This window comes from Somniosus microcephalus, unplaced genomic scaffold, assembly GCF_052327205.1.
Source record: "Somniosus microcephalus isolate GS21.2 unplaced genomic scaffold, FLI_Smic_1.0 unresolved_chr4, whole genome shotgun sequence".
NCBI lineage: Eukaryota > Metazoa > Chordata > Chondrichthyes > Squaliformes > Somniosidae > Somniosus > Somniosus microcephalus.
This window is the reverse complement of record NW_028225182.1, coordinates 40,537,441-40,562,980: the sequence shown is the minus strand read 5'-3', so window position 1 is coordinate 40,562,980 and position 25,540 is coordinate 40,537,441. Positions and strand designations below refer to the sequence as shown.

The 25,540-nt window shown below is 51.3% G+C and overlaps 1 protein-coding gene across 2 annotated transcripts; it reads right to left on the bottom strand.

The window, feature by feature from the left end:
* Nucleotides 1–1,735: 1,735 nt before the first annotated feature.
* Nucleotides 1,736–17,057, bottom strand: ppp1r35 (protein phosphatase 1, regulatory subunit 35). Of its 2 annotated transcripts, XM_085977374.1 has the most exons (5): nt 16,395–17,057; nt 11,864–12,141; nt 9,601–10,051; nt 6,313–6,443; nt 1,736–4,172 (listed from the first exon to the last, which is right to left on the bottom strand). In XM_085977374.1, exons 2-5 carry the CDS (start codon nt 12,104–12,106, stop codon nt 3,999–4,001), a joined length of 999 nt encoding a protein of 332 aa, XP_085833500.1. In that variant the 5' UTR covers nt 12,107–12,141; nt 16,395–17,057; the 3' UTR covers nt 1,736–3,998. The 2 variants fall into 2 exon arrangements, with proteins under 2 accessions (XP_085833500.1, XP_085833499.1); XM_085977373.1 differs by lacking the exon at nt 16,395–17,057 and having other exon boundaries at nt 11,864–16,388.
* Nucleotides 17,058–25,540: the final 8,483 nt, after the last annotated feature.

Here is a 25,540-nt window from a genome sequence, read left to right as displayed (position 1 = left end):
GGAGAAGGGGAAGTGCAAAGAGACCTGGGTGTTCTTGTGCACCAGTCGCTGAAGGTAAGCATGCAGGTGCAGCAGGCGGTTAAGAAGGCAAATGGTATGTTGGCCTTCGTAGCAAGAGGGTTCGAGTACAGGAACAAGGATGTCTTGCTACAGTTGTACAGGGCCTTGGTGAGACAGCACCTTGAGTATTGTGTGCAGTTTTGGTCACCTTACCTGAGGAAGGACGTTCTTGCCATGGAAGGAGTGCAGCGAAGATTCACCAGGCTGATACCTGGGATGACAGGAATGACGTATGAGGAGAGATTGTGTCGATTGGGCTTATACTCACTGGAGTTTAGAAGATTGAGAGGGGATCTCATCGAAACCTATAAAATTCTGTCAGGCCTGGACAGACTAGATGCAGGATGTTTCTGATGGCCGGGGAGTCCAGAACCAGGGGTCATAGTCTAAGGATAAGGGGTAAGCCATTTAGGACTGAAATTAGGAGGAATTTCTTCACCCAGAGAGTGGTGAACCTGTGGAATTCTCTGCCACAGAGGGCGGTGGAGGCCAGTTCATTAAATATATTCAAGAAAGAGTTGGATATATTTCTTGAGGCTAAAGGGATCAAGGGATATGGGGAGAAGGCAGGGACAGGGTACTGAATTTGGATGATCAGCCATGATCTCATTGAATGGCGGAGCGGGCTCAAATGGCCTACTCCTGCTCCTATCTTATGTTTCTATATGCATTGTCAGAGATGGCATCCTTCAAATGAGATGCTGAATCAAGGCCCTCTCCATCTGTTCAGATGGATATTACATAGTATTTACAGCACAGAAACAGGCCATTTGGACCAACAGGTCTGTGCCATTGTTTATGCTCCAGACGAGAATCCTCTCACCTTACTTCATCTCACCCTATCGACATATCCTACTACTCCTTCAGTGTCAGTTGTGGCTCAGTTAAGCTAGGCTGACACTCCAGGAGAGTGCTGCACGGTCAGAGATGCAATCTTTTGGACGAGACGTTAAACCAAGGCTCTGTTTGCTTTCTCAAGTGGACGTAAAAGATCCCATGGTCACTATTTCGAAGAAGAGCAGGGGAGTTTTCCCCGGTGTCCTGGCCAATATTTATCCCTCAACCAACACAACAAAAACAGATTATCTGGTCATTATCACGTTGTTGTTTGTGGGAGCTTGCTGTGTGCAAATTGTCTGCTGCGTTTCCCACATTACAACAGTGACACTTCAAAAATACTTCATTGGTTGTAAAGCGCTTTGAGACATCTGGTGGCCGTGAAAGGCGCTATATAAATGCAAGTCTTTCTTTTTACTTATCTAGCTTCCCCTTAACTGGTCCAAAAGATGGCGCCTTCGACAGTGCAGCAGTCAAAAATCCCACGGCAATATTTCAAGAGTATAGCTGTTGTCCTGGCCACCAATTCTCCCTCAATTAATATCACCAAAAAAAACTCGTATTAACTGATCATTCATCTCACTGCTGTTGCTGGTGCGGATTGGCTGCCGTATTTACCTACCTAACGACAGTCACTGCACTTCAGAAATTAATTTGTTGTGTGGAACAGTGAGATGTGATAAAGGTGCTAAGTGAAAGGAAGTATTGCTCCTTTTCTTTCAAACAGGTTACAACCCCTCAACACTCCACTTCATGACACGGTCACTCTGACACTTTAAAAACACGATTACGTTTTGAAAACTCTAAAAATTGAAAAAAGTCCACCTTGGAGACAAAAAAAAAGAATCTGAGCTTTAATTTAAAAAAATACACTTACATCAGTTGGTAATGTAACAAATTACAAAATCTACATTGTAAAAATTGGCAACATACATTAAAAGAGGTGAGTGGTTGCATCTTGTACTTATCAAGGTGAGGAGGGACCATCGTGGCTGGGGAATTGGACACTTTCCATTTCGGGTATCCTGCGGTCAAGCATCGAGCACCTCCAGGTCAAGAACAGCATGGATTACACGCAGAGTAAAGCTCCCCCTATACTGTGCCTTCACCTCAGAGGAGTGCACCAACTGCACGTTTTTGTCCACTCTGCTTTAGCGTCGCTGCGCGAGATTACCAATTAGTCGCAGTTCCGTGCTCTGAGCCCAATGCCGACTGGGAACGGGATTCAGGCCGCTGGAATTCCTTTCGTGTGGGACCCTTATAGCTGGCAGAAATGTCCCATCAATCCAAGTCCCAGCGGTGGAAGGTCAGTGTCTAGCCCACTGTGTCATGGTCACCCAGGCCCCAGAAAAACTATCAAAGGAAGTTGTGTTCCCACTGCGGCTACATTGCCTGCTGCCTTGATGGTGTATTTATTCTGACAGCAGTTTAGTACTTGCACTGCTACACTGAGCACGGAGCTGTGCATTATGCAGACGATACAATATGGAAAATGGCTCCTTGAGGTTGTGCTAAATTAAAGATGCATTTTAGAATAGGCAGGGGAACCAGCTACCAAATGCAACTGAGTGAACAGATTAAGTTTTAACCTGCTCCTCTCTTGACACTGCCAACTCTGACTGGAGTTCGATGTTACGGACACCAGCAGCCCTCTTTCCCTCGCCTACCCCCCTCCGGTACGTCAGCAAGTGGCCATTCTTCATGTCCAAGTCTGGACATTAGGTATCGGCAAGGCTTTGACTGTGTGGGAGGTGGGGGGCAAGGTAGCCTGGCCCAAGCCCGCCCTCACCTGATGCCACAAATACACATCATCCAGCAAAGTTGGATGTTAAGAACGGGGAGAGGGGAGATTCCCCCAGGGTCCTGGTTCACATTCCTCCCTCAACCACCACCACCAAAAAACAGATCAACCGCTCATTCATCGCATTTGCTGTTTGTGGGAGCTTGCTGTGCACAAATTGGCTGCCACGTTTCCCACGTAACAGCGGTGACTGGACTTGCAAAGTAATTGGTTGGCCGTGAAATGCTTTGGGACAACTTTCGACAGTGATCAGGTGCTTTATAAAAGCCAGTTATTTTTCTTGATGGTGATCCAGAGTGGGAACCCTGGCTGATTTATCCCTCCTCAGGGACATTGAGGCCAAGTGTAGCGCCCATACTGCCCTCCCCCAATCAGCTAACTCTGGAGAGCAGGCCCGGGCCGATTCTGGTGGGGCACTAACGAGAGAATTTAAAATTTTTTAAACAAATTTCTCTCCGTTCTCCTGGGGGGGGGGGGGGGGGGTGGGGGTGTCGAACTTGTGGCTTAAGAGTCACGTGGGGTGGAGAAAGGAGGGGGTGAGGGGGCAGAGCCCTGGCAATCTGCCTTTTTAAGTCCTACTTGCCTTTATATTTATTACTACAGGAAACTTTCGATTTACCGGCACCTAAATAACCAGAAATGTCGGTTAACCGGCAAAATTCAGGAGTAGGTTCAGGTAACTTTTATTACTTGCCTTCCTCGATCTGTTGCTGCAGCTGTTGCTAAGCTAGAGACACTTGCAACTTGTGGCCATTGTTTTGAACCTGTTGCTAAGCAACAGGGTTTGTTGCTTTATACGGAGCTCTCAGCTCTCGGTATCTTTTACTATAGCTTTCGGTTATCCGGAATTTTTGATGAACCGGCACCACGTCGGTCCCGTCCGTGCCGGATAAAAAAAAGTTTCCTGTAGCTGGTTTGCCCTGTTTGAACTTCATGAGCCTGGAGGTTTGCGAAGGGGCTGTTCATAGCACTGTTGCCTCATTGGTGGGCCAGTCCTAAATTGGAACACCAGGATCAGTTAGTATCAGCAACTCGAGATATATTAATGGCCTCGGAATACTTACATAAGCAGCACATGATGAGGAAAAACCTTACTTTGGCACCACACTTTTATATTTTAAACTTAAAATGCTTCTGGCTTTTACACGATGTCCTGTCCTGAGATGTTGCCAAATCCCCAGTTATCATAAATACAATTCGGAAAGACTTTAATACAGGTGAAAGGACTAATAAATATTATATATACTTTTTATACAGAATGCACACTCCCGCAGCTTTCCAAACTGCAATCCTGCTGTCGCTAGGCCTCCCACTGTTTCAGCTTCCGATACAGGTCAAGGGGAGAAGCTGCGAGCCTCGGCTGTGCCTGCACCTTCAGTGCTGGCAGGCCCTCCACGGCAAGGTAGGGGGTCTCGGTCAGCAGCTCCGAGGGATCGTAGAACATCATCAGGTCGGGGGCTTCCGTCCCGATAACCTGCGCATGAGCAAAAACAAATGAATGCTTCTGCAATTCCCTCACCTACTTTTTTTTAATGCCCTAGGGTGGAAACCATGAGGTCCTATTTTAAGTCCCATTATTTTCTCCATTACCATTTTGTTAATTATATTGAATCCAGCAAGTTCCTCCTCTTATTTTTCCCTTCCATCATTGGTATGTTATCCTCTTTCTCTACTGTGAAAACAGAGCAGTAGTGATACCCGCCCTGCTGTATGCCTCAGAGACATGGACCATGTACAGCAGGCACCTCAAAGCACTGGAGAGGTACCACCAACGCTGCCTCCGCAAGATCCTGCAAATCCGTTGGCAGGATAGGCGCACCAACATCAGTGTTCTTGCTCAGGCCAACATCCCCAGCATCGAAGCTTTGACCACGCTCGATCAGCTCCGATGGACGGGTCACATTGTCTGCAGGCCCGATACAAGACTCCCAAAACTAGCACTCTACTCGGAGCTCCGGCACGGCAAGAGAGCCCCGGGTGGGCAGAGGAAATGCTTCAAGGACACCCTCAAAGCCTCCTTGAAAAAGTGCAACATCCCCACCAACACCTGGGAATCCCTGGCCCAAGACTACACAAAGTGGAGGAGGAGCATCCGGGAAGACGCCGAACACCTAGAGTCTCTTCGCCGGGAGCAAGCAGAAGCCAAGCGCAGGCAGCACAAGGAGCGCCCGTCAACCCAAGCACCCGCCCCTTCAACCACCGTCTGCCCCACCTGTGACAGAGACTGTAGGTCCCGCATTGGACTCATCAGTCACCTGAGAACTTATTTTTAATGTGGAAGCAAGTCATCCTCGGTTCCCAGGGACTGCCTAAGAAGAGAAGATCCTCTTTCTCTACTGTGAAAACGGATACATAGTACTCGCTTAATAAACCTGCCATTGCCTTGTTGTCTATTACAGTATCATCTGCATTTGTCTTTAATGGGCTCACATCTCTCTCTTACTCTTAATATATTTATAAAATCTTTAACTATTAACCTTTTCCTGCATTACGACAGTGACTACACTTCAAAAGCAGTTTTGTTCGGCCCTGCACAGCCCCTTTAAGAGGCTGCACCGGTTCCCAGGAGCACCACGTGGCCGGGCAGCTTACAGGGAACCGTGTTCAAAAGTACTTCATTGGCTGGAAAGCGCTTTGGGGCGTCCTGAAGTCAGATAATCTGTTTTTTAGTGATGTTGATTGAGGGATAAATATCGGCTAGGACACCAGAATACCTCCCCTGCTCATCTGAAAAAATAGTGCCATGGAATTTTTTAACGTCCATCCAAGAGGGAAGACGGGGCCTCGGTTTAACGCCTCATCCGGAAGACGGCACCTCTGACAGAGTAGCACTCGCTCAGTACTGCACTGAGAGTGTCAGCCTAGGTTTTTGTGCACAAATCTCTGGAGTGGGACTTGAACCCACAACCTTCTGAGCCAGAGGCGAGGGTGCTACCCATGATACTGAACCATTAAATGGTCATTGGCGGGCACCAAGTCAGCTTCTTAGTAAATTAAATATTTTTTGATATAAAAAAAACCTTTTAAAACATGCCTAACTGGTGCCTGTGCGCCTAAGAAATGAGCGCAATTTGAAGAGCCTTCCCGAACAAGCGCAATTTTGACCTGGGGAACGAGGCCAGTTTTGTGGGCAGGGCCCGAGTCGGGCGCATTGAATCTTGAACCAATGAAAAACGCGAGCGCAAGTGGTTTTGGGCTTATCTCACCTACGTTTTAAACTCCCTGACCTTTTGTGCCTAGTTGTGTGATTGCGTTGCAATCTGGGCGCCAAACTTCCTTGCTCTGATCTGTCTTTCTTGGGTCCAAAGTGGATGATGTCGCACTTGCTGGTTGCAAGTGGATGTAATGTAAAAGAGCCCATGGCAGTAGTGGAAGAGGAGCAGGGGAGTTCCGGCCGATATTTATCCCTCAACCAACATCATTAAAACAGATGATCTGGTCATGATCACATTGCTGTCTGTGGGAGCTTGCTGTGCGCAAACTGGCTGCCGCGTTTCCTACATTACAACAGTGACTGCACTTCAAAAAGTACTTCATTGGCTGTAAAGCGCTTTGGGACGTCCGGAGGTGGTGAAAGTTCTTTCTCTCTTCGAGCTGAAAGAGAAACTCATTACCTTTTTGTTCTCCGCCCTCGGTCTGACCAGCAGCATTTTCTCCTGTACGGCCGTACTCAGCACCTCGGCCACGGGCACCTCCAGGCTGACCAGCCCTCTGTAACGTTGCAGCGCCTTTGGCACGTTCAGGCCTGCAACAGAACGCGCGAGTCACGGTGGTTCTCGTCTAACCCCGTCGGATGGGGGGGGGGGGGGGGGGGGAAACCAGAGTGGGCTCCATTCTGGCTCCGAACCGAATTCCCTCGTCCACGCCGAGGTTACCTCTAGACCCGACGATTCCAGCGCACTCCTGGCCAACCTCGCACTTTCCACCCTCCGTAAACCTTCAGCTCATCCAAAATTCAGCTGCCCCGTGTCCTAACTCGCACCTAGTCCCGTTCACCCATCACCCCCTGTGCTCGCTGCCCCGTGTCCTAACTCGCACCGAGTCCCGTTCACCCATCACCCCCTGTGCTCGCTGCCCCCGTGTCCTAACTCGCACCGAGTCCCGTTCACCCATCACCCCCTGTGCTCGCTGCCCCGTGTCCTAACTCGCACCGAGTCCCGTTCACCCATCACCCCCTGTGCTCGCTGCCCCGTGTCCTAACTCGCACCGAGTCCCGTTCACCCATCACCCCCTGTGCTCGCTGCCCCGTGTCCTAACTCGCACCGAGTCCCGTTCACCCATCACCCCCTGTGCTCGCTGCCCCGTGTCCTAACTCGCACCGAGTCCCGTTCACCCATCACCCCCGTGCTCGCCGACCTACATTGGCTCCCGGTCCGGCAACGCCTCGATTTTAAAATTCTCATATCCTTGTTTTCAAACCCCTCCATGGCCTCGTTCCTCCCTATCTCTGTAATCTCCTCCAGCCCCCCAACCCTCCGCTTTCTCTGCGCTGCTCTGATTCCAGCCTCTTGCACATGCCCAATTTCACTCGCTCCACCATTGGTGCCTTCATCTGTCTTGACCCTAAGCTCTGGAATTCCCTCCCTAACCCTCTGCACCTCTCCCTCCTCCTGTAACACGCTCCTTAAAACCAACCTCTTTGGCCAAGCCCTGTCCTAAAATCTCCTTACATGGCTCAGTGTTGAATTTTGTTTGGTAATCGCTCCTGTGAAGCGCCTTGGGACACTTTACTATGCTAAAGGCGCTATAAAGGTGCGTCAGCCAGTGGCTCAGTGGGCCGCGCTCTCGCCTCTGGGTCAGAAGGTTGTGGGTTCCAGTCCCACTCCAGAGACTGGAGCACAAAAATCGCGACCAACACTCCAGTGTAGTGCTGCACTGTCGGAGGTGCCATCTTTCGGATGAAACGTTAAACCGAGGGGTTCGGAGAAGTTTCTGGACGTAGAGGGCTGATGCAGCATGAAATGCTTGGTCGCAGGGAGTGGTTGAGTCAGAGGCTGCTGCTTCTGGATATATATTTGAAGTAACGGAGGATACAGGGCTATGGGGAGAGAGCGGGGCAGTGGGACTGCTTTTGGAGTGTTCCAGCACAGACGCGATTTGCCTAATGGCCTCCTTCGGTGCTAATGTGGAACTGTGTTTAAGCTCAATTGCATCTTTAAAGCTTCAACGTTGAACTGCTGTAAATAAACAAGGTCGATAAGAGTTTAATTGCTGCTGGATGAGGGAAATCTGCAGATTGGTAATTTCTGCCTCCAGGTCAGAAAAAAAAAGTAAAGAAATGACTGGCTCTCTTTTTCTCTTTTTACATACTCTTGTTCTGAAGTGCGACAGACCCTCCCTTTCCTTCCTGTTCACCTGCTCCCCCCACAAACGTATCGTTACTCCTACGAGAAGGGGGTTGACATCCCCATCCTCCGCCGGGGCTGCTCTGTAGCCACTTGCTCTCCCATTCCCCCACACCCCCATGCAGGAAGTAACTGTTTTCCACACCCCGGACCGCCACAATGCCAGCTTAGATCCTCACTCACTGTGGCGCACGGGAACATAGGAACAGGATGAGGCCATTCAGCCCCTCGAGCCTGTTCCGCCATTCAATTAGATCATGGCTGATCTGTATCTTAACTTCATCTACCCGCCTTGGTTCCGTAACCATTGAAACTTATAAAATTCTAACAGGACTAGACAGACTAGATGCAGGAAGGGTGTTCCCGATGGTCGGGGAGTCCAGAACCAGGGGTCACAGTCTAAGGATAAGGGGTAAGCCATTTAGGACAGAGATAAGGAGGAATTTCTTTACCCAGAGAGTGGTGAACCTGTGGAATTCTCTGCCACAGAGGGCAGTTGAGGCCAATTCATTAAATATATTCAAGAAGGAGTTAGATATATTTCTTAAGGCTAAAGGGATCGAGGGATATGGGGAGAAAGCAGGGACCGGGTACTGAATTTGGATGATCATCCATGATCTCATTGAATGGCGGAGTAGGGTCGAGGGGCCGAATGGCCTACTCCTGCTCCTATCACAGAAACCCCACAGTGCAGATAGAGGCCATTTCGGCCCATCGAGCCTGCACCGACACATATCCCACCCAATCCCCGTAACCCCTACACCAACACATATCCCACCCTATCCCCGTAACCCCACGTATTTAATCCCCCTAACACTAAGGGTCAATTTATCATAGCCAATCAACCTAACCCGCACATCTTTGGACTGTGGGAGGAAACCGGAGCACCCGGAGAAAACCCACGCAAACACGGGGAGAATGTGCAAACTCCACACAGACAGTCGCCCGAGGCCGGATTCGAACCCGGGTCTCTGGCGCTGTGAGGCAACAGTGCTAACCACTATGCCACCGTGCTATCTTCTATGTTTCTATGTAACTCTTAATACCCTTGTCTAACAAAAAGCGAAATCTCAGTTTTGAAATTTTCAGTGGACCCCCGGCATCAACAGCTTTTTGGGGGAGTGAGTTCCCGATTTCCACCATCCTTTGTGTGAAGAAGTGCTTCCTGACATCACCCCTGAACGGCCTGGCTCTAAATTTTAGGTTACGCCCCCTCGTTCTGGACTCCCCCCACCAGAGGAAATCGTTTCTCTCTACTCTATCAAATCCTTTAATCATTATAAACACCTCAATTAGATCACCCCTTAATCTTCTATACTCCAGGGGATACAAGCCCAGTCTGTACAACCTGTCCTCAGAATTTAACCCTTTAAATTTTAATAAATGTTTTGCATGGCGGCCAAAAATCTGCTTGCCACTGTTCTGCGATGGCAGGTTGGTGACAAAGCCTCTCCCCCCGCCCACCACGCAAACTCCCTCATCAGTTAGGCTTTCAGCAAGCTGGAGTCATTCTCACAACCGATACCGCACGGCTGCTCAAACCCCCCCCTCCTTTACCTTCTGCCACTTTCCCCTCCACACACTGCCGGGTCACCAACGACCTCTTCAGCTGCTCTGCGGCCGCTCGCTTTGCGTCGAAGCCCGCTTCCTTCAGCTGCTGCAGCTCCTGCCCCAGCAGCAGGGTGGTGTTACACTCGGGGACGGCCAGGGGGCGGTCCCCGTGGTCCTCGGCGCCCCCCAGGAACCCTCCCTGCCTCGGGGGCTGGCACGCCTTGTTCGGTCTGACCGGTTTGTTCTTCCACGAATCGCCGTGGGTCGACCCTTTACCCTTTTGGTGGCTGGAGAAAATGGAGGAGGGGTTGGTTGGAGCCCGGGCGCTTGCCGATTCACTCGCTTCAGGATCCAGCTCCAGAGCTGGATTTACAGGGCTCGCCCCCTCCTCCCTGCTGCCTGGGTCCCACGGGATTAATGCTTCCTTGTCGGAGCCGGTGTCAAAGCGAACCTGCAACTGAAAAGAAAAAAAAAATTTGGATTTCTAAATCGGACGTTTCACAAACGCCCCAAGGGCCAACTCTCCAAACGCACACCCCGGCCCAGGTTCTCGCCCAGCGGCACACATAATTGGGAGATTGTGGGCACCCGTCCCAATATTGTCCGCCCACTGAAATGAATGAAATCGCAGGGAGCACAGCCACAATCTCTTGGTATGCACTGCGAGCAAGTGATGCTCCATGCTGGGAACTTCGGGGAGGGGGGTTAAGAACACAAGAAATAGGTGCAGGAGTCAGCCGTTCAGCCCCTCGAGCCTGCCCTGTCATTCAAGAAGATCGTGGCTGATCATCGACCTCAATTCCACTTTCCCGCCCGATCCCCATATCCCTTGATTCCCCGAGAGACCAAAATTCAATCGATCTCAGTGTGGGGGTGATGCCCCTGGAGTGTGTGAATATTTGCTGGAGGGGGGGCTCCCCCGGAGTGTGTTAATATTTTCTGGGGGGCTCCCCCGGAGTGTGTGAATATTTGCTGGGGGGAAGGGGGTCCCCTGAGAGTGCACTGTTGTACTGTCTGTACAGCAATGCACACAGTGTCCGTAATAAAACAGGGGAGCTGGAGGCAATCATGCATTGCGAGGAACCAGACATAGTAGGGATTACTGAGACATGGCTACAGAAAAATCAGGACTGGGAATTAAACATTGCAGGATATAACATATTTAGAAAAGATAGGGAGGGAAAAAGGGGAGGTGGAGCAGCTGTACTTATTAGGGATAACATAATGGCAGTAGAAAAAAGTGACGTAGATATCAGCAAGACAGAAATAGAATTCATATGGATAGAGATAAAAGATAATAAAGGATCAATCACACTAATAGGCGTAGTCTACAGACCACCTAACAGTGGAAGGGAGTTGGAGGAAGAAATATGCAGACAAATTAGGGAAACGAGTAAAAAACAGAATAATAATCATGGGGGATTTCAACTACCCCGATATTAATTGGACTGAAGAGGTAGGTAAAGGGGATAAGGGAATGGAGTTCCTACAATGTGTACAGGAGTCCTTTCTAACCCAATATGTAAAAAGCCCAACAAGGGAGGATTTGATTTTGGATCAATAATGGGGAATGATCCAGAGCAGACAAGAGAAGTTAAAGTAGGGGAACATCTAGGCAATAGTGACCATAATATAACACGCTTTAAGATGATAATTGAGAAGGAAGAATTAACAAAAACCAGGGTGATAGATTGGAGAAAAGCTGATTTTTGAGGGGCTGGGAATAGAACTTGGGAAAATAAAATGGGAAACAATATTGGCAAACAACGATGTAGAACAGCCATGGGAAACATTTAAAACGGTGTTCAAAAGAAGGCTGAGGGATGACCTAATAGAGGTCTTTAAGATTATGAAAGGTTTTGGCAAGTGGAAACATTCTCTCTGTATCCACTCTGTGGGGAAGAGCATAACTAGAGGCCATCAATATAAGATAGTCACCAAGAAATCCAATAGGGAATTCAGAAGAAACTTCTTTACCCAGAGAGTGGTGAGAATGTGGAACTCGCTACCACAGGGAGTGGTTAAGGTGAATAGTATAGATGTATTTAAGGGGAGGCTGGACAAGCACATGCGAGAGAAGGGAATAGAGGGTTACGCTGATAGATTTAGATGAGGAAAGACGGGAGGAGGCTCGAGTGGAGCATAAACACCGGCATGGACTGGTTGGGCCGAATGGTCTGTTTCTGTGCCGTATATCCCAGGTAATATTTGCCGGGGGGGGGGTCCCCAGAGTATGTTAATATTTGATGGGGTGGGGGGTTCTTGTTACCTGCCGACGGCTGACTCTCTCGTTCACCGTGTCGCCGTCCGACCCTTCCCGCTTTTTCAGTATTCCCGTAGATTTGCTGATCTTGTCTGGCGTCAGGGAAACATCCAGGTCTGAAAGGGAGTCCATCTGATCTGGCCCCACAAGCAGGGGTCTCGGAGCGGCCCGAATGGGGAGGCTGTCTTCATCTGTGTAGTTCTGAGGGGCGTACATCCTCGGTGGGAAGGTCACGGTGTCAATCTTCATCTTCGGCAACGGTAAGGAGCAAGCGCCCACTTACACTGAAAGAAAAGAAAGAAAGAAAGACTTGCATTTAAAAAGCGCCTTTCACGACTACAGGACATCCCAAAGCATTCTACAGCCAGTGAAGTACTTTTGAAGTGTCGTCACTGTTGTAATATAGGAAACGTGGCAGCCAATATGCGCACAGACAGCAATGTGATAATGACCAGATAATCTGTTTTTAGTGATGTTGATTGAGGGATAAATATTGGCCCAGGACACTGGGGAGAACTCCCCCCCTGCTCTTCTTCGAAATAGTGGCCGCGGGATCTTTTACGTCCACCTGAGGAGGCAGACGGGGCCTCGGTTTTAACGTCTCATCCGAAAGACGGCACCTCAGACAGTGTAGCGCTCCCTCAGTACTGGCACTGGGAGTGTCAGCCTAGATTTTTGTGCGCAAGTCTCTGGAGTGGGACTTGAACCCACAACCTTCTGACTCGGAGGCGAGGGTGCTGCCCACTGAGCCACTGCTGATGCACTTTAACAAGAATAGGTCGATAAAGCTCTCATTTACACAAAGTCCTTCCCCCACCTCAAAGCCTGCCCGTTACAGAGAGAGATTACAGAGAATTTACAGGACAGAAACAGGCCAGCGATCTTGTATGAGAGGGGCTGAGGAGCGCATGATTAGACAGTGGAACAATGAGGCTTGAGGGGGCAAATGGCCTTTTCTCATAGGATAATTATGCATGAGGAAGGCCACAATAGCCCATCTTAATTTAACATTTAATTTAACCCTCGTCCATTTATAGTTGACGATATTTTGCCCCACAAGTTACTGGAAGTGAGAGATGGAAGTGGCGTGGTGGGGCATCTGGGATCTGAGTGAACAGTGCAGCAACCGGGTATCTCTTTAACCAATCAAATTGAAGGATTATGAAAGGCACAGCGCCAGGTCTGAACCAGGAAGTGTAAGTTAGAGCAGGTGAATTCAATGCCAAATTAGGTACAGAAAGTGAGATCAAGAGAGGGAAAGAAAGATTGGATTAAGAGAGTGAAAGAGACAGAAAGAAAAAGTTAAAAAAAGACTCCAACAATTAAAAGCTGAAGGAATGAGACGCCTCACTTGTAACAGTTAATTTTCAGGGCCAGAGAGGTTGACTGGCGGTAATTAACACTTATCACGCCCTTAAAACGGTACATAAACTGAAATGGACAAGCGCCATCTTTCTGTGGCGAGTTTAGTTCGTATCTATCGGGCATCCTCACGCCGCTCAATGCATTTCAACGGCGAGCCGGCCAGCGAGATGCCGTTTTCGCAAAGCTAACGGCGGATTGCCGTATCTCGGACAGCAACTTTTGGATTTCCGAGTTTAACCGCGCATCTTCCCTCGCCTGAAGTGGCGCGTAAATAACGGCAAGCGCCATTAGCCTCGCCGTTATTTTGACAGCAATGTTTGGGCCATTATGTGCAGTAGGACAGGTTAGTTGAATCAGGATGACTTTTAAAGTCAGCTAGCGCAGCGATTGGAGCACTACAGTTGGCCCCAGCACCACAGGGCTACGGAGAGGAAAATCAGCCGGGGTTCCTGCTCCGGATCGCCATCCAGTAACTCCGGCACGAAAGTACACCTGCACGCCAGCTGAGAACAGGGTTGGGCTTTGGCTGTGCTGCTCCCCGTGGTATAATATCCTGCTGACATTCACTGCGTAAGCTCACAGAGCGGAATGAGCAAAGTACAGGAAACTTTGTGCTATCCGGCACCGAGCTGTTGCCGTTCCCTCAAAACTGCCGGACACACCAGCGCTGATGTTGAAACATACGGAGATTTTCAGCTCCGTGTGAATCAACAAACCCGGTTGCTTAGCAGCAGCTTCTAAACAATCGGCAAGCGTCTCTGTAGCGTCTCTAGCTGAAGCTGTTGCTTAGCTACAGACCTTGCAGAGCCTGACTGTTGAGAAAAAAGCAACGAAAAGAAAAAAAACCTAACGAAACGGCTCCTGATTTTTGCCGGTGGCTCGAGCTTGCTGGACATTTAGCCTCCGGATAAACCAAAGTTTCCTGTACTGGGAACATAAGAATTAGGAGCAGGCCATTCGGCCCTTCGAGCCTGCTCCGCCATTCAATAAGATCATGGCTGATCTTCGATCTCAACTCCACTTTCCCGCCTGATCCCCATATCCCTTGATTCCCTTAGAGTCCAAAAATCTATTAATCTCAGCCTTGAATATACTCAACGACTCAGCATCCACAGATTCACAACCCTCTGAGTGAAGAAATTCCTCCTCATCTCAGTCTGAAATGACCAATCCCTTATCCTGAGACTATGCCCCCTAGTTCTAGATTCTCCAGCCAGGCAAAACAGCCTCTCAGCATCTACCCTGTCAAGCCCTCTAAAAAATTTTATACGGAAGAACCTTTGGAAACCCCACCAGCAAGAATTCGAGCAAGAAAATTGGGAAACACAACAAACATTCACAGATCAGCTGCTCTGACAGAGATTTAAGGTTATTGGCAAAATAACCAAATTGGGAGGGGGGGGGGTAAAAAGATGATGAGAATTTCTTTTTACACAGCGAGTTATGATGATCTGGAATGCGCTGCCTGAAAGGGCGGTGGAAGCAGATTCAATAGTAACTTTCAAAAGGGAAATTGGATAAATACTTGACCAGGAGAAAGCAGGGGAGTGGGACTAGTTGGAAAGCTCTTTCAGAGAGCCAGCACAGGTGCGATGGGCCGAAAGGCCTCCGTCTGTGCTGCAAGATTCTAGAGCAGCAGCCGGAGCAAGGATGGAAGCAGATTCTTTCACATGGCAACTGTTGATGTTTCTGCCATTCCCATTCACACCTCTTCCTGACCCATCTTTCGTTTCTGTACTTGTTTACAGTACCATCTCCCTTTCCTTTGTACAACCATCCCTTCTGTCATTTAATCTCTCCTGCCTTCCACCCTTTCCTTTTGTTCTTTCCTCCCCTCCCCCCGCACTTGCTTAAAACCTGCTACATCTCTAACTTTTTCCAGTTCTGACGAAAGGTCATCGACCTGAAACGTTAACTCTGTTTCTCTCTCCACAGATGCTGCCTGACCGGCTGAGCATTTCCAGCATTTTCTGTTTCTATTTCTGAAAGTGTAATGTGTTGCCTGGAGTTGCAGCCAGTGTTTGACTCCAGTCCGATTATTAATCACAGCCTCCCTCTTTTCAAATAAAGCTGCCATTTTGCTCATGTCTTCATCTCATACAGAAATAACTTTTAAAAACACAGCAGGGGGTGGCTTTACATTGAAAAAGATCAGAACACCAGCCTGCAGGTCCAAACAGAAAGAAAGGCAATCATTTACATCCACAATACAAATTGTCCTGAGCCAAGTGACCTGGGTCCGAGCACCCTCCCTACCCGGGGCCAGGACTGAACCCTCCCCCAGTCTCTGCTCCCTCCCCGGGGCCCAGGACTGAATCCTCTCCCCAGTCTCTGCAAGAAAGAAAGACTTGCATTTATATCACGCCTTTCACCACCTCAGGATGTCCCAAAGCACTTCATATAGCCAATGAAGTACATAGGATATACATCACAGAAACAGGCTAAGGCCATCAGAATAACCCTCTATTCCCTTCTCCCTCATATGCTTATCTAGCCTCACTTTAAATGCATCTATACTATTCGCTTCAACCACTCCCTGTGGTAGCGAGTTCCACATTCTCACCACTCTCTGGGTAAAGAAGTTTCTTCTGAATTCCCTATTGGATTTCTTAGTGACTATCCTATATTGATGGCCTCTAGTTTTGCTCTTCCCCACAAGTGGAAACATTCTCTCTGTATCCGCTCTATCAAAACTAATAATTTTAAAGACCTCTATTAGGTCACCCCTCCGCCTTCTTTTTTCAAGAGAAAAGTGACCCAGTCTGTTCATGCTTTCCTTTTGAAGCACTTTTTGGAGTGTAGTCACTGTTGTAGTGTGGGAAACGCGTCAGTCAATTTGCACACAGCAAGATCCCACAAACAGCAATGTGATAATGACCAGATAATCTGTTTTTTAGTGATGTTGACTGAGGGATAAATATTGGCCCCAAGACACCTGGAAGAACTCCCACTGCTCTTCTTCAAAATAGTGGCCGTGGGATCTTTTATGTTCACCTGAGAGAGCAGACGGGGTCTGGCTTAACGTCTCATCCGAAAGATGGGAGTGTCAGCCTAGCTTTGTGTGCTTAACTCTCTAGAGTGGGACTCGAACCCACAACCTTCTGACTCCCGGGCGAGCGAGCGACCCACTGAGCCACGGCTGACAGCTGTGCTCCCTCCCCGCTTTCTTTACCTCGCTCCATCAATTCAAGCCGCCATCTTGTCGCCCCTGGTTACCGGCCCGACCTCTCACCTCGGCCCTTTAACCCCAGGCTAAACAGAGGGTTTTCACCCTCCCCCAAAACAAAAATTAAACTTTTTTTTAACCAATAACACGCCCCAGATGTCCAAATCACTGGCGCCTTCCCGAAATAATTCACTTTTTTGCAATTGAAACCGAAGAATCTGTGTTTTTGTTTCCATGGCAACGACCTCCACTGCCCGCTCCCGGATGTGAGATCATCTTAAAGAGGCGGGAGCATGAAGGATGATGGACAGCAGCAGCAGCCAATCAGGGCGCAGCCTGCCCTGAGCACCAGGCATGAGTGACAGGTGAACAGTGGTGGGCCACCCGCTCATTGAGACTTGCATTTATATAGTGACTTTCACCTCCTCAGGACGTCCCAACCCACTTTACTGCCAATGCAATGCTTCTTTTGTTAAGCGTGGTCACCGTTGTGATGTAGGGAAACGCGGCAGCCAAATCGTGCACAGCAAGCTCCCACAAACAGCAATGTATAAATATGCAAATAAAGGTTACTTCCTTTTTCCTCCTCCACCCCCCCAGGGATAGTGCTGCCCTGTACAGAGCAGAATATCCCACGTTCAATGCACTCACCCCTTCAGTGTAACAAACTATTCTCGGTGTTTTCAAATCCCCCCATGGCCTCGCACCCCCCCCCACCTCTGTAATCTTCTCCAGCCCTACAACCCCTGCCCCGAGATATCTGTGCTCCTCCAATTCTGCCTTCTTGAGCATCCCTGATTATAATCGCTCAACCATTGGTGGCCGTGCCTTCTGTTGCCTGGGCCCTAAGCTCTGGAATTTCCTGCCTAAACCTCTCCACCTCTCTGTGTCAGCTGTGGCTCAGTTGGTAGCGCACTCGCCTCTGAGTCAGAAGTCCCACTCCAAGGGACTTGAGCACATAAAGTTAGGCTGACACTCCAGTGCAGTGCTGAGGGAGTGCTGCACTGTCGGAGGTGCCGCCTTTTGGATGAGACTTTAAACCGAGGCCCCGTCTGCTCTCTCAGGTGGACGTAAAAGATCCCACGGCCACTATTGGAAGAAGAGCAGGGGAGTTATCCCCGGTCTCCTGGGGGCAATATTTATCCCTCAACCAACATAACAAAAACAGATGATCTGGTCATTATCACATTGCTGTTTGTGGGAGCTTGCTGTGCACAAATTGGCTGCCGCATTTCCCACATTATAACAGTGACTCCACTTCAAAAGTACTTAATTGACTGTAAAGCGCTTTGAGACGTCCGGTGGTCGTGAAAGGCGCTATATAAATGCAAGTCTTTCTTTCTTCTCTTTCCTCCTTTAAGATGCTCCTTAAAACCTACCTCTTTGACCAAGCTTTTGGGCCTCTGCCCTAATTTCTCCTTATGTGGCTCGGCGTCAAATTTTTTGTCTTATAATACTCCTGTGAAGCGCCTTGGGACATTTTACTACGTTAAAGGCGTTATATAATTACAAGTTGTTGTTGTGGTCGGGTGCGATGTTGTGATGGCTTCCACTGTCGAATAGTATTGTCAGTGATGTAAAGTATGGCCCACTTAGGCAAGGCTGCCTGAGGGTAACCCCCTCCCCCAACAGCGGACCAATACTCCGCTGTGGGGATGGTAGCGTAGTAGTTAACGACACTGGACTAGCAACCTAAGTGTTGGGCGTTCAAATCACAGCAACAGTACATCCAATAACTCTGGTGATTTGTGGGCTGGCATGTAATGCCCATGGAAGCTCAGTGGGTAGCACCCTCGCCTCGGAGTTAGAAGGATGTGGGTTCAAGTCCCACTCCAGAGACTTGTAATGTAGGAAACGTGGCAGCCAATTTGCGCACAGCAAGCTCTCACAAACAGCAATGTGATAAATGACCAGATAATGTTTTTGTTATGTTGGGTTGAGGGATAAATATTGTCCCCAGGACACCGGGGAGAACTCCCCCTGCTCTTCTTCGAAATAGTGGCCATAGGATCTTTTACGTCCACCTGAGAGAGCAGAGGGGGCCTCGGTTTAATGTCTCACCCGAAAGACGGCTGCTCTGACAGTGCAGCACTCCCTCAGTACTGCACTGGGAGTGTCAGCCTGGATTTTTGCGCTCAAGTCTCTGGAGTGGGGCTCGAACCCACAACCTTCGAGGGTATGACCCACGGCTGACACGTTAATCCATCCATCCAGGAAGAGTCTACAGTCTTTTCTTTCCCCCAACCACTATCCAACTGTTTCTTAAGTGATTCCATGCTTTGTGCCTGTACAGTACTACCCATTCCATGTATCGATCACCCTGTGCGAAGACTTTCCAAAACCGGTCCTGTTGTGCGTTTGAACCCGTTCCCCCAATGAGCAGGTGCCAGCTGGAATGTTCCAAAATTAAAAATCTGGCCTTGCAAAGTGGTTCGGTACAGCCTACTGCCCGCAACGCTACTCCCAACCACACACCCTGCTCGGCAGGACTCGTGAAGGCGTCACAAAGAATTTCGCTTGGGTGCCCCCTCCTCCCCATTCTCCCGGGCTGCGTCATGGCTCTTCCTGGCCCAGTATGAAGATGGTTGGGTAATTCCCCCCCCCCCCGTCAATCATGCCTGGAGACCGCACTGCTGTAAGTGACTGGGATTGATTTCATGCACATAATTTGTAGCAATCTTCCGCTCACTGCATTCTACTGGAGAAATAATCCTGCCTTTATCGGCAGAAGTTGCTGCAGTTTCAGTCATGAGTTCTGTTTGTTGTAGTGCGTCAGGATCAGGACTGTTTAAATAGACTCTGTTTGCTGTCGTGTGTAGACTCTTTAAATAGACTGTTTGCTGTCATGCATAGACTGTTTTTAAATAGACTCTGTTTGTTGTTGTGCCTGGAGACTCTTTAAATAGACTGTTTGCTGTCATGCATAGACTGTTTTTTAAATAGACTCTGTTTGTTGTTGTGCCTGGAGACTGTTTAAATAGACTCTGTTTAAATAGACTGTTTGCCATAAATCCCGCCCTGCCTCCAACTCATTGGCTGACACAGTGGTGTCAATAGACACTCCGACTTCCCTGTGCTTTTCTTGAGGCAACGCACTCTCAGCGCTAATTCCCATTTAACTAAACCAGTGGGAGAGAGGAATACCTCAAAGATCAACTAGTTTCTCAAAACCGACTGGGAAAGAGGCAAATGAAAGACACCAGCAGATTTTTCATGGTAACATAATTCCTCCAAGTCGCCAACAGCCACTGCTATTCAATTCTATAAGTACATGAGGGAGAAAGGAATAGAAGGATATGTTGATGGGGTGAGATGAAGAGGGGTGGGAGGAGGCTCCTGTGGAGCAGAAACACTGGCATGGACCAGTTGGGCCGAATGGCCTGTTTCTGTTCTGTAAAATTCGATCTAATTCTGTGAGGCAACGGTCACCTTCATTAAAAAGGTTGGAAGTCCTGAACATAGGCTTCCAAATCATTGAAGGTGGCAGGGCAGATTGAGAAAGCGGTTAAAAAAAGCATACGGGATCCTGGGCTTCATAAATCAAGGCATGGAGTACAAAAGCAAGGAAGTTATGCTGAACCTTTATAAAACACTGGTTCGGTCTCAACTGGAGTATTGTGTCCAATTCTGGGCACCGCACTTTAGGAACGATGTGAAGGCCTTAGAGGGTGCAGAAAAGATTTACGAGAATGGTAGCGGGGATGAGGGACTTCATTTACGTGGATAGACTGGAGAAGCTGGGGTTGTTCTTCTTGGCGCAGAGAAGGTTGAGAGGAGATTTGATAGAGGTGTTCAAAATCATGAGGGGTCTAGATAGAGTAGATAGAGAGAAACTGTTCCCATTGGCAGAAGGGTCAAGAACCAGAGGACACAGATTTAAGGTAATTGGCAGGAGAACCAAAGGCGACATGAGGAAAAATATTTTTACGCAGCAAGTGTTTAGGATCTGGAATGTGCTGCCCGAAAGGGTGGTGAAGGCAGACTCAATCATGGCTTTCAAAAGGGAGTTGGATAAATACCTGAAGGAAAAGAATTTGCAGGGCTACGGGGAAAGGGCGGGGGAGCGGGACTAGCTGAAGTGCTTTTGCAGAGAGCCGGCACGGGCTCGACGGGCCGAATGGCCTCCTTCCATGCTGTAACCATTCTATGATCTCACATTTGTCTAGATTGAAATCCATTTACCACAGTTTTTGCCCATTCACTTAATCTGTCAATATCCCTTTGTACTTTTATGCTCTCACTTACACTGCTGCCTATCTTTGTCATCGGCAAATTTGGATATATGACTTTCTATGCCATCATCTAAGTCGTTAATAAATATTGTGGTAAAGTAATTCCGTCAAGTCGCCAACAGCCACTACTATTCAATTCTATAAGTACATGAGGGAGAAATGAATAGAAGGATTTTTAAAAAATTTGTTTTTATGGGATGTGGGCGTCGCTGGCAAGGCCGGCATTTATTGCCCATCCCTAGTTGCCCTTGAGAAGGTGGTGGTGAGCTGCCTTCTTGAACCGCCGCAGTCCATGTGGTGAAGGTACTCCCACAGTGCTGTTAGGGAGGGAGTTCCAGGATTTTGACCCAGCGATGATGAAGGATCGGCGATATACTTCTAAGTGAGGATGATGTGTGTGACTTGGAGGGGAACTTGGAGCTGGTGGTGTTCCCATGCACCTGCTGCCCTTGTCCTTCTAGGTGGAAGAGGTGGCGGGTTTGGGAGGTGCTGCCGAAGAAGCCTTGGCGAGTTGCTGCAGTGCATCTTGTAGATGGTACACACTGCCGCCACGGTACGCCGGTGGTGGAGGGAGTGAATGTTTAAGGTGGTGGATGGGGGTGCCAATCAAGCCGGCTGTTTTGTCCTGGATGGTGTTGAGCTTCTTGAGTATTGTTGGAGCTGCACTCATCCAGGCAAGTGGAGAGTATTCCATCACACTCCGGACTTGTGCCTTGTAGATGGTGGAAAGGCTTTGGGGATTCAGGAAGTGAGACACTCACCGCAGAATACCCAGCCTCTGACCTGCTCTTGTTGGCATAGTATTTATGTGGCTGGTCCAGTTAAGTTTCTGGTCAATGGTGACCCCCCAGGATGTTGATGGTGGGGGATTCGGCGATGGTAATGCCATTGAATGTCAAGGGGCAGTGTTTAGACTCTCACTTGTTGGAGTGAGATGAAAAGGGGTGGGAGGAGGCTGGTGTGGAGCATAAACACCAGCATGGGCCAGTTGGGCCGAATGGCCTGTTTCTGTGCTGTAAAATTCTATGTAATTCTATGAGGCAACGGCCGCCTTCAATAAAAAGGTTGGAAGTCCTGAACATAGGCTTCCAAATTAGGGTGACATTGATTGTACTTCCCCCACTCTGCCCCCTGCCCCACTCTGAAATGGACTGTTCTGTTGATGTCACAGGTCACCCGTCAGCCATTCACCTCGCAGCAATTGCTCAACTTCTGACATCAGGGGCTAGATTTTCGGGGAGCCATCAGGTGGGGTTTCAGGCGGCGGGGGGGGGGGGGGATCCCAAATTTGGGGGTCCCACCACCATCCCGCCCAAAACCCTGCCCCACGTAAGTTTCAGGGGCGGTGGGTACCCGCCCCGTACTGCGACCCGCCGAAACCAGGTGGGAAGGGATTAGTGCCAATTAACTGCCTGTTAACAAGTAGTTAACAGGCAGTTTTTAGCCTAATCCCTATTTTGAGGGGTTTCGTGTGGGTTTCCCGACGGCTCCAAACCACACCAGGTAGAGCAGGCGGGCCGTCGGGTTGAAGGAGTTGGAGGGGTCGCGATGTCGGTGCTCAGGTGAGTGATGGGTGCATGAATGCAAAGGTAAGTGTGTTTGGTGTGTCTAAAGTGTGTAAAGAACTTTTACTTACCTGTACTTACCTTAACAGCCGTTCTTCCTGTAGCCGTCGGGAGCCCATCACTCAGTGGCACTTAAAGCTGAACGGCTGCGATCTGTGAAAAGTGACAGCTTTCAGCTTTGAGTGCTGCTGAGAGTTCTAACGGAGTCTGTGCAGAAGGACTCATGTTAGAACTCAGACTGTCAGTGTTTCACAGCTTCAAACAGCTGTCAAAAACTCTTGACAGATGAAATTGCAGTCTGTGACGTCACCTGTTGCCGGGTGGCCCTTAATTGGCCTGCTGAGCCCGCTGAGCGGGCTCAACAAGGGAAAATCGCGCGGATTGGCCGGATGTCGAAGTAGGCGGGTCAAAAACCCAAAAGGGGAAGTCCCGCCTTTTTCCCCCGACAGGTTCGGCAAAATCTACCCCCAGCTAGCGGAAGGGTTCACGTGAAAAGGGCCGACTGTACCCTTTAATATAACCAACTCATTACAGCGAGAGGTTTAATTCTTTTAACAGTTGCACCGCCTTTATTTCATCCCTCGCTAATTTTCTCCCTTGTGCCTCTGCATTCGTTGGTTCACACATGGTAGTGGGTCAGGAGAGCCGGGTGTCCAAAGGGTCAGGGGAGCCGGGTGTCCAAGGGGTCAGGAGAGCCGGGTGTCCAGAGGGTCAGGGGAGCCGGGTGTCCAGGGGGTCGGTGAAGCCGGGTGCCCAGCGGGTCGGGAGAGCCGGGTGCCCAGCGGGTCGGGAGAGCCGGGTGCCCAGCGGGTCGGGAGAGCCGGGTGCCCAGCGGGTCGGGAGAGCCGGGTGCCCAGCGGGTCGGGAGAGCCGGGTGCCCAGCGGGTCGGGAGAGCCGGGTGCCCAGCGGGTCGGGAGAGCCGGGTGCCCAGCGGGTCGGGAGAGCCGGGTGCCCAGCGGGTCGGGAGAGCCGGGTGCCCAGCGGGTCCGGAGAGCCGGGTGCCCAGAGGGTCCGGAGAGCCGGGTGCCCAGCGGGTCCGGAGAGCCGGGTGTCCAGCGGATCAGGAGAGCCGGGTGTCCAGAGGGTCAGGAGAGCCGGGGTCCAGCGGGTCAGGAGAGCCGGGTGTCCAGGGGGTCAGGGGAGCCGGGTGTCCAGCGGATCAGGAGAGCCTGGTGTCCAGAGGGTCAGAAGAGCCCAGTGTCCAGAGGGTCAGGAGAGCCCGGTGTCCAGAGGGTCAGGAGAGCCGGGTGTCCAGAGGGTCAGGAGAGCCCGGTGTCCAGAGGGTCAGAAGAGCCCAGTGTCCAGAGGGTCAGGAGAGCCCGGTGTCCAGAGGGTCAGGAGAGCCGGGTGTCCAGAGGGTCAGGAGAGCCCGGTGTCCAGAGGGTCAGGAGAGCCTGGTGTCCAGAGGGTCAGAAGAGCCCGGTGTCCAGAGGGTCAGGAGAGCCCGGTGTCCAGCGGGTCGGGAGAGCCGGGTGTCCAGAGGGTCAGGAGAGCCTGGTGTCCAGAGGGTCAGGAGAGCCGGCTGTCCAGAGGGTCAGGAGAGCCGGGTGTCCAGAGGGTCAGGAGAGCCCGGTGTCCAGAGGGTCGGGAGAGCTGGGTGTCCAGCGGGTCGGGAGAGCCGGGTGTCCAGAGGGTCAGGAGAGCCGGGTGTCCAGAGGGTCAGGAGAGCCGGGTGTCCAGCGGGTCGGGAGAGCCGGGTGTCCAGAGGGTCAGGAGAGCCCGGTGTCCAGAGGGTCGGGAGAGCTGGGTGTCCAGAGGGTCAGGAGAGCCGGGTGTCCAGGGGGTCAGGAGAGCCGGGTGTCCAGGGGGTCAGGAGAGCCGGGTGTCCAGGGGGTCAGGAGAGCCGGGTGTCCAGGGGGTCAGGGATCCAGAGAGCCGGGTGTCCAGAGGGTCAGGAGAGCTCGGTGTCCAGAGGGTCAGGAGAGCTTGGTGTCCAGAGGGTCAGGAGAGCCCGGTGTCCAGAGGGTCAGGAGAGCCGGGTGTCCAGGGGGTCAGGGGAGCCGGGTGTCCAGAGGGTCAGAAGAGCCCAGTGTCCAGAGGGTCAGGGGAGCCGGGTGTCCAGAGGGTCAGGAGAGCCCGGTGTCCAGAGGGTCAGGAGAGCCCGGTGTCCAGCGGGTCGGGAGAGCTGGGTGTCCAGAGGGTCAGGAGAGCCCGGTGTCCAGGGGGTCAGGAGAGCCGGCTGTCCAGAGGGTCAGGAGAGCCCGGTGTCCAGGGGGTCAGGAGAGCCGGGTGTCCAGAGGGTCAGGAGAGCCCGGTGTCCAGCGGGTCAGGAGAGCCGGGTGTCCAGCGGATCAGGAGAGCCGGGTGCCCAGAGGGTCCGGAGAGCCGGGTGTCCAGCGGGTCAGGAGAGCCGGGTGTCCAGCGGATCAGGAGAGCCGGGTGTCCAGAGGGTCAGGAGAGCCGGGGTCCAGCGGGTCAGGAGAGCCGGGTGTCCAGGGGGTCAGGGGAGCCGGGTGTCCAGCGGATCAGGAGAGCCTGGTGTCCAGAGGGTCAGGAGAGCCGGGTGTCCAGGGGGTCAGGGGAGCCGGGTGTCCAGCGGATCAGGAGAGCCTGGTGTCCAGAGGGTCAGAAGAGCCCAGTGTCCAGAGGGTCAGGAGAGCCCGGTGTCCAGAGGGTCAGGAGAGCCGGGTGTCCAGAGGGTCAGAAGAGCCCAGTGTCCAGAGGGTCAGGAGAGCCCGGTGTCCAGAGGGTCAGGAGAGCCGGGTGTCCAGAGGGTCAGGAGAGCCCGGTGTCCAGAGGGTCAGGAGAGCCTGGTGTCCAGAGGGTCAGAAGAGCCCGGTGTCCAGAGGGTCAGGAGAGCCCGGTGTCCAGCGGGTCGGGAGAGCCGGGTGTCCAGAGGGTCAGGAGAGCCTGGTGTCCAGAGGGTCAGGAGAGCCGGCTGTCCAGAGGGTCAGGAGAGCCGGGTGTCCAGAGGGTCAGGAGAGCCCGGTGTCCAGAGGGTCGGGAGAGCTGGGTGTCCAGCGGGTCGGGAGAGCCGGGTGTCCAGAGGGTCAGGAGAGCCGGGTGTCCAGAGGGTCAGGAGAGCCGGCTGTCCAGAGGGTCAGGAGAGCCGGGTGTCCAGCGGGTCGGGAGAGCCGGGTGTCCAGAGGGTCAGGAGAGCCCGGTGTCCAGAGGGTCGGGAGAGCTGGGTGTCCAGAGGGTCAGGAGAGCCCGGTGTCCAGAGGGTCGGGAGAGCCGGGTGTCCAGCGGATCGGGAGAGCCGGGTGTCCAGGGGGTCAGGAGAGCCGGGTGTCCAGGGGGTCAGGAGAGCCGGGTGTCCAGGGGGTCAGGAGAGCCGGGTGTCCAGGGGGTCAGGGATCCAGAGAGCCGGGTGTCCAGAGGGTCAGGAGAGCTCGGTGTCCAGAGGGTCAGGAG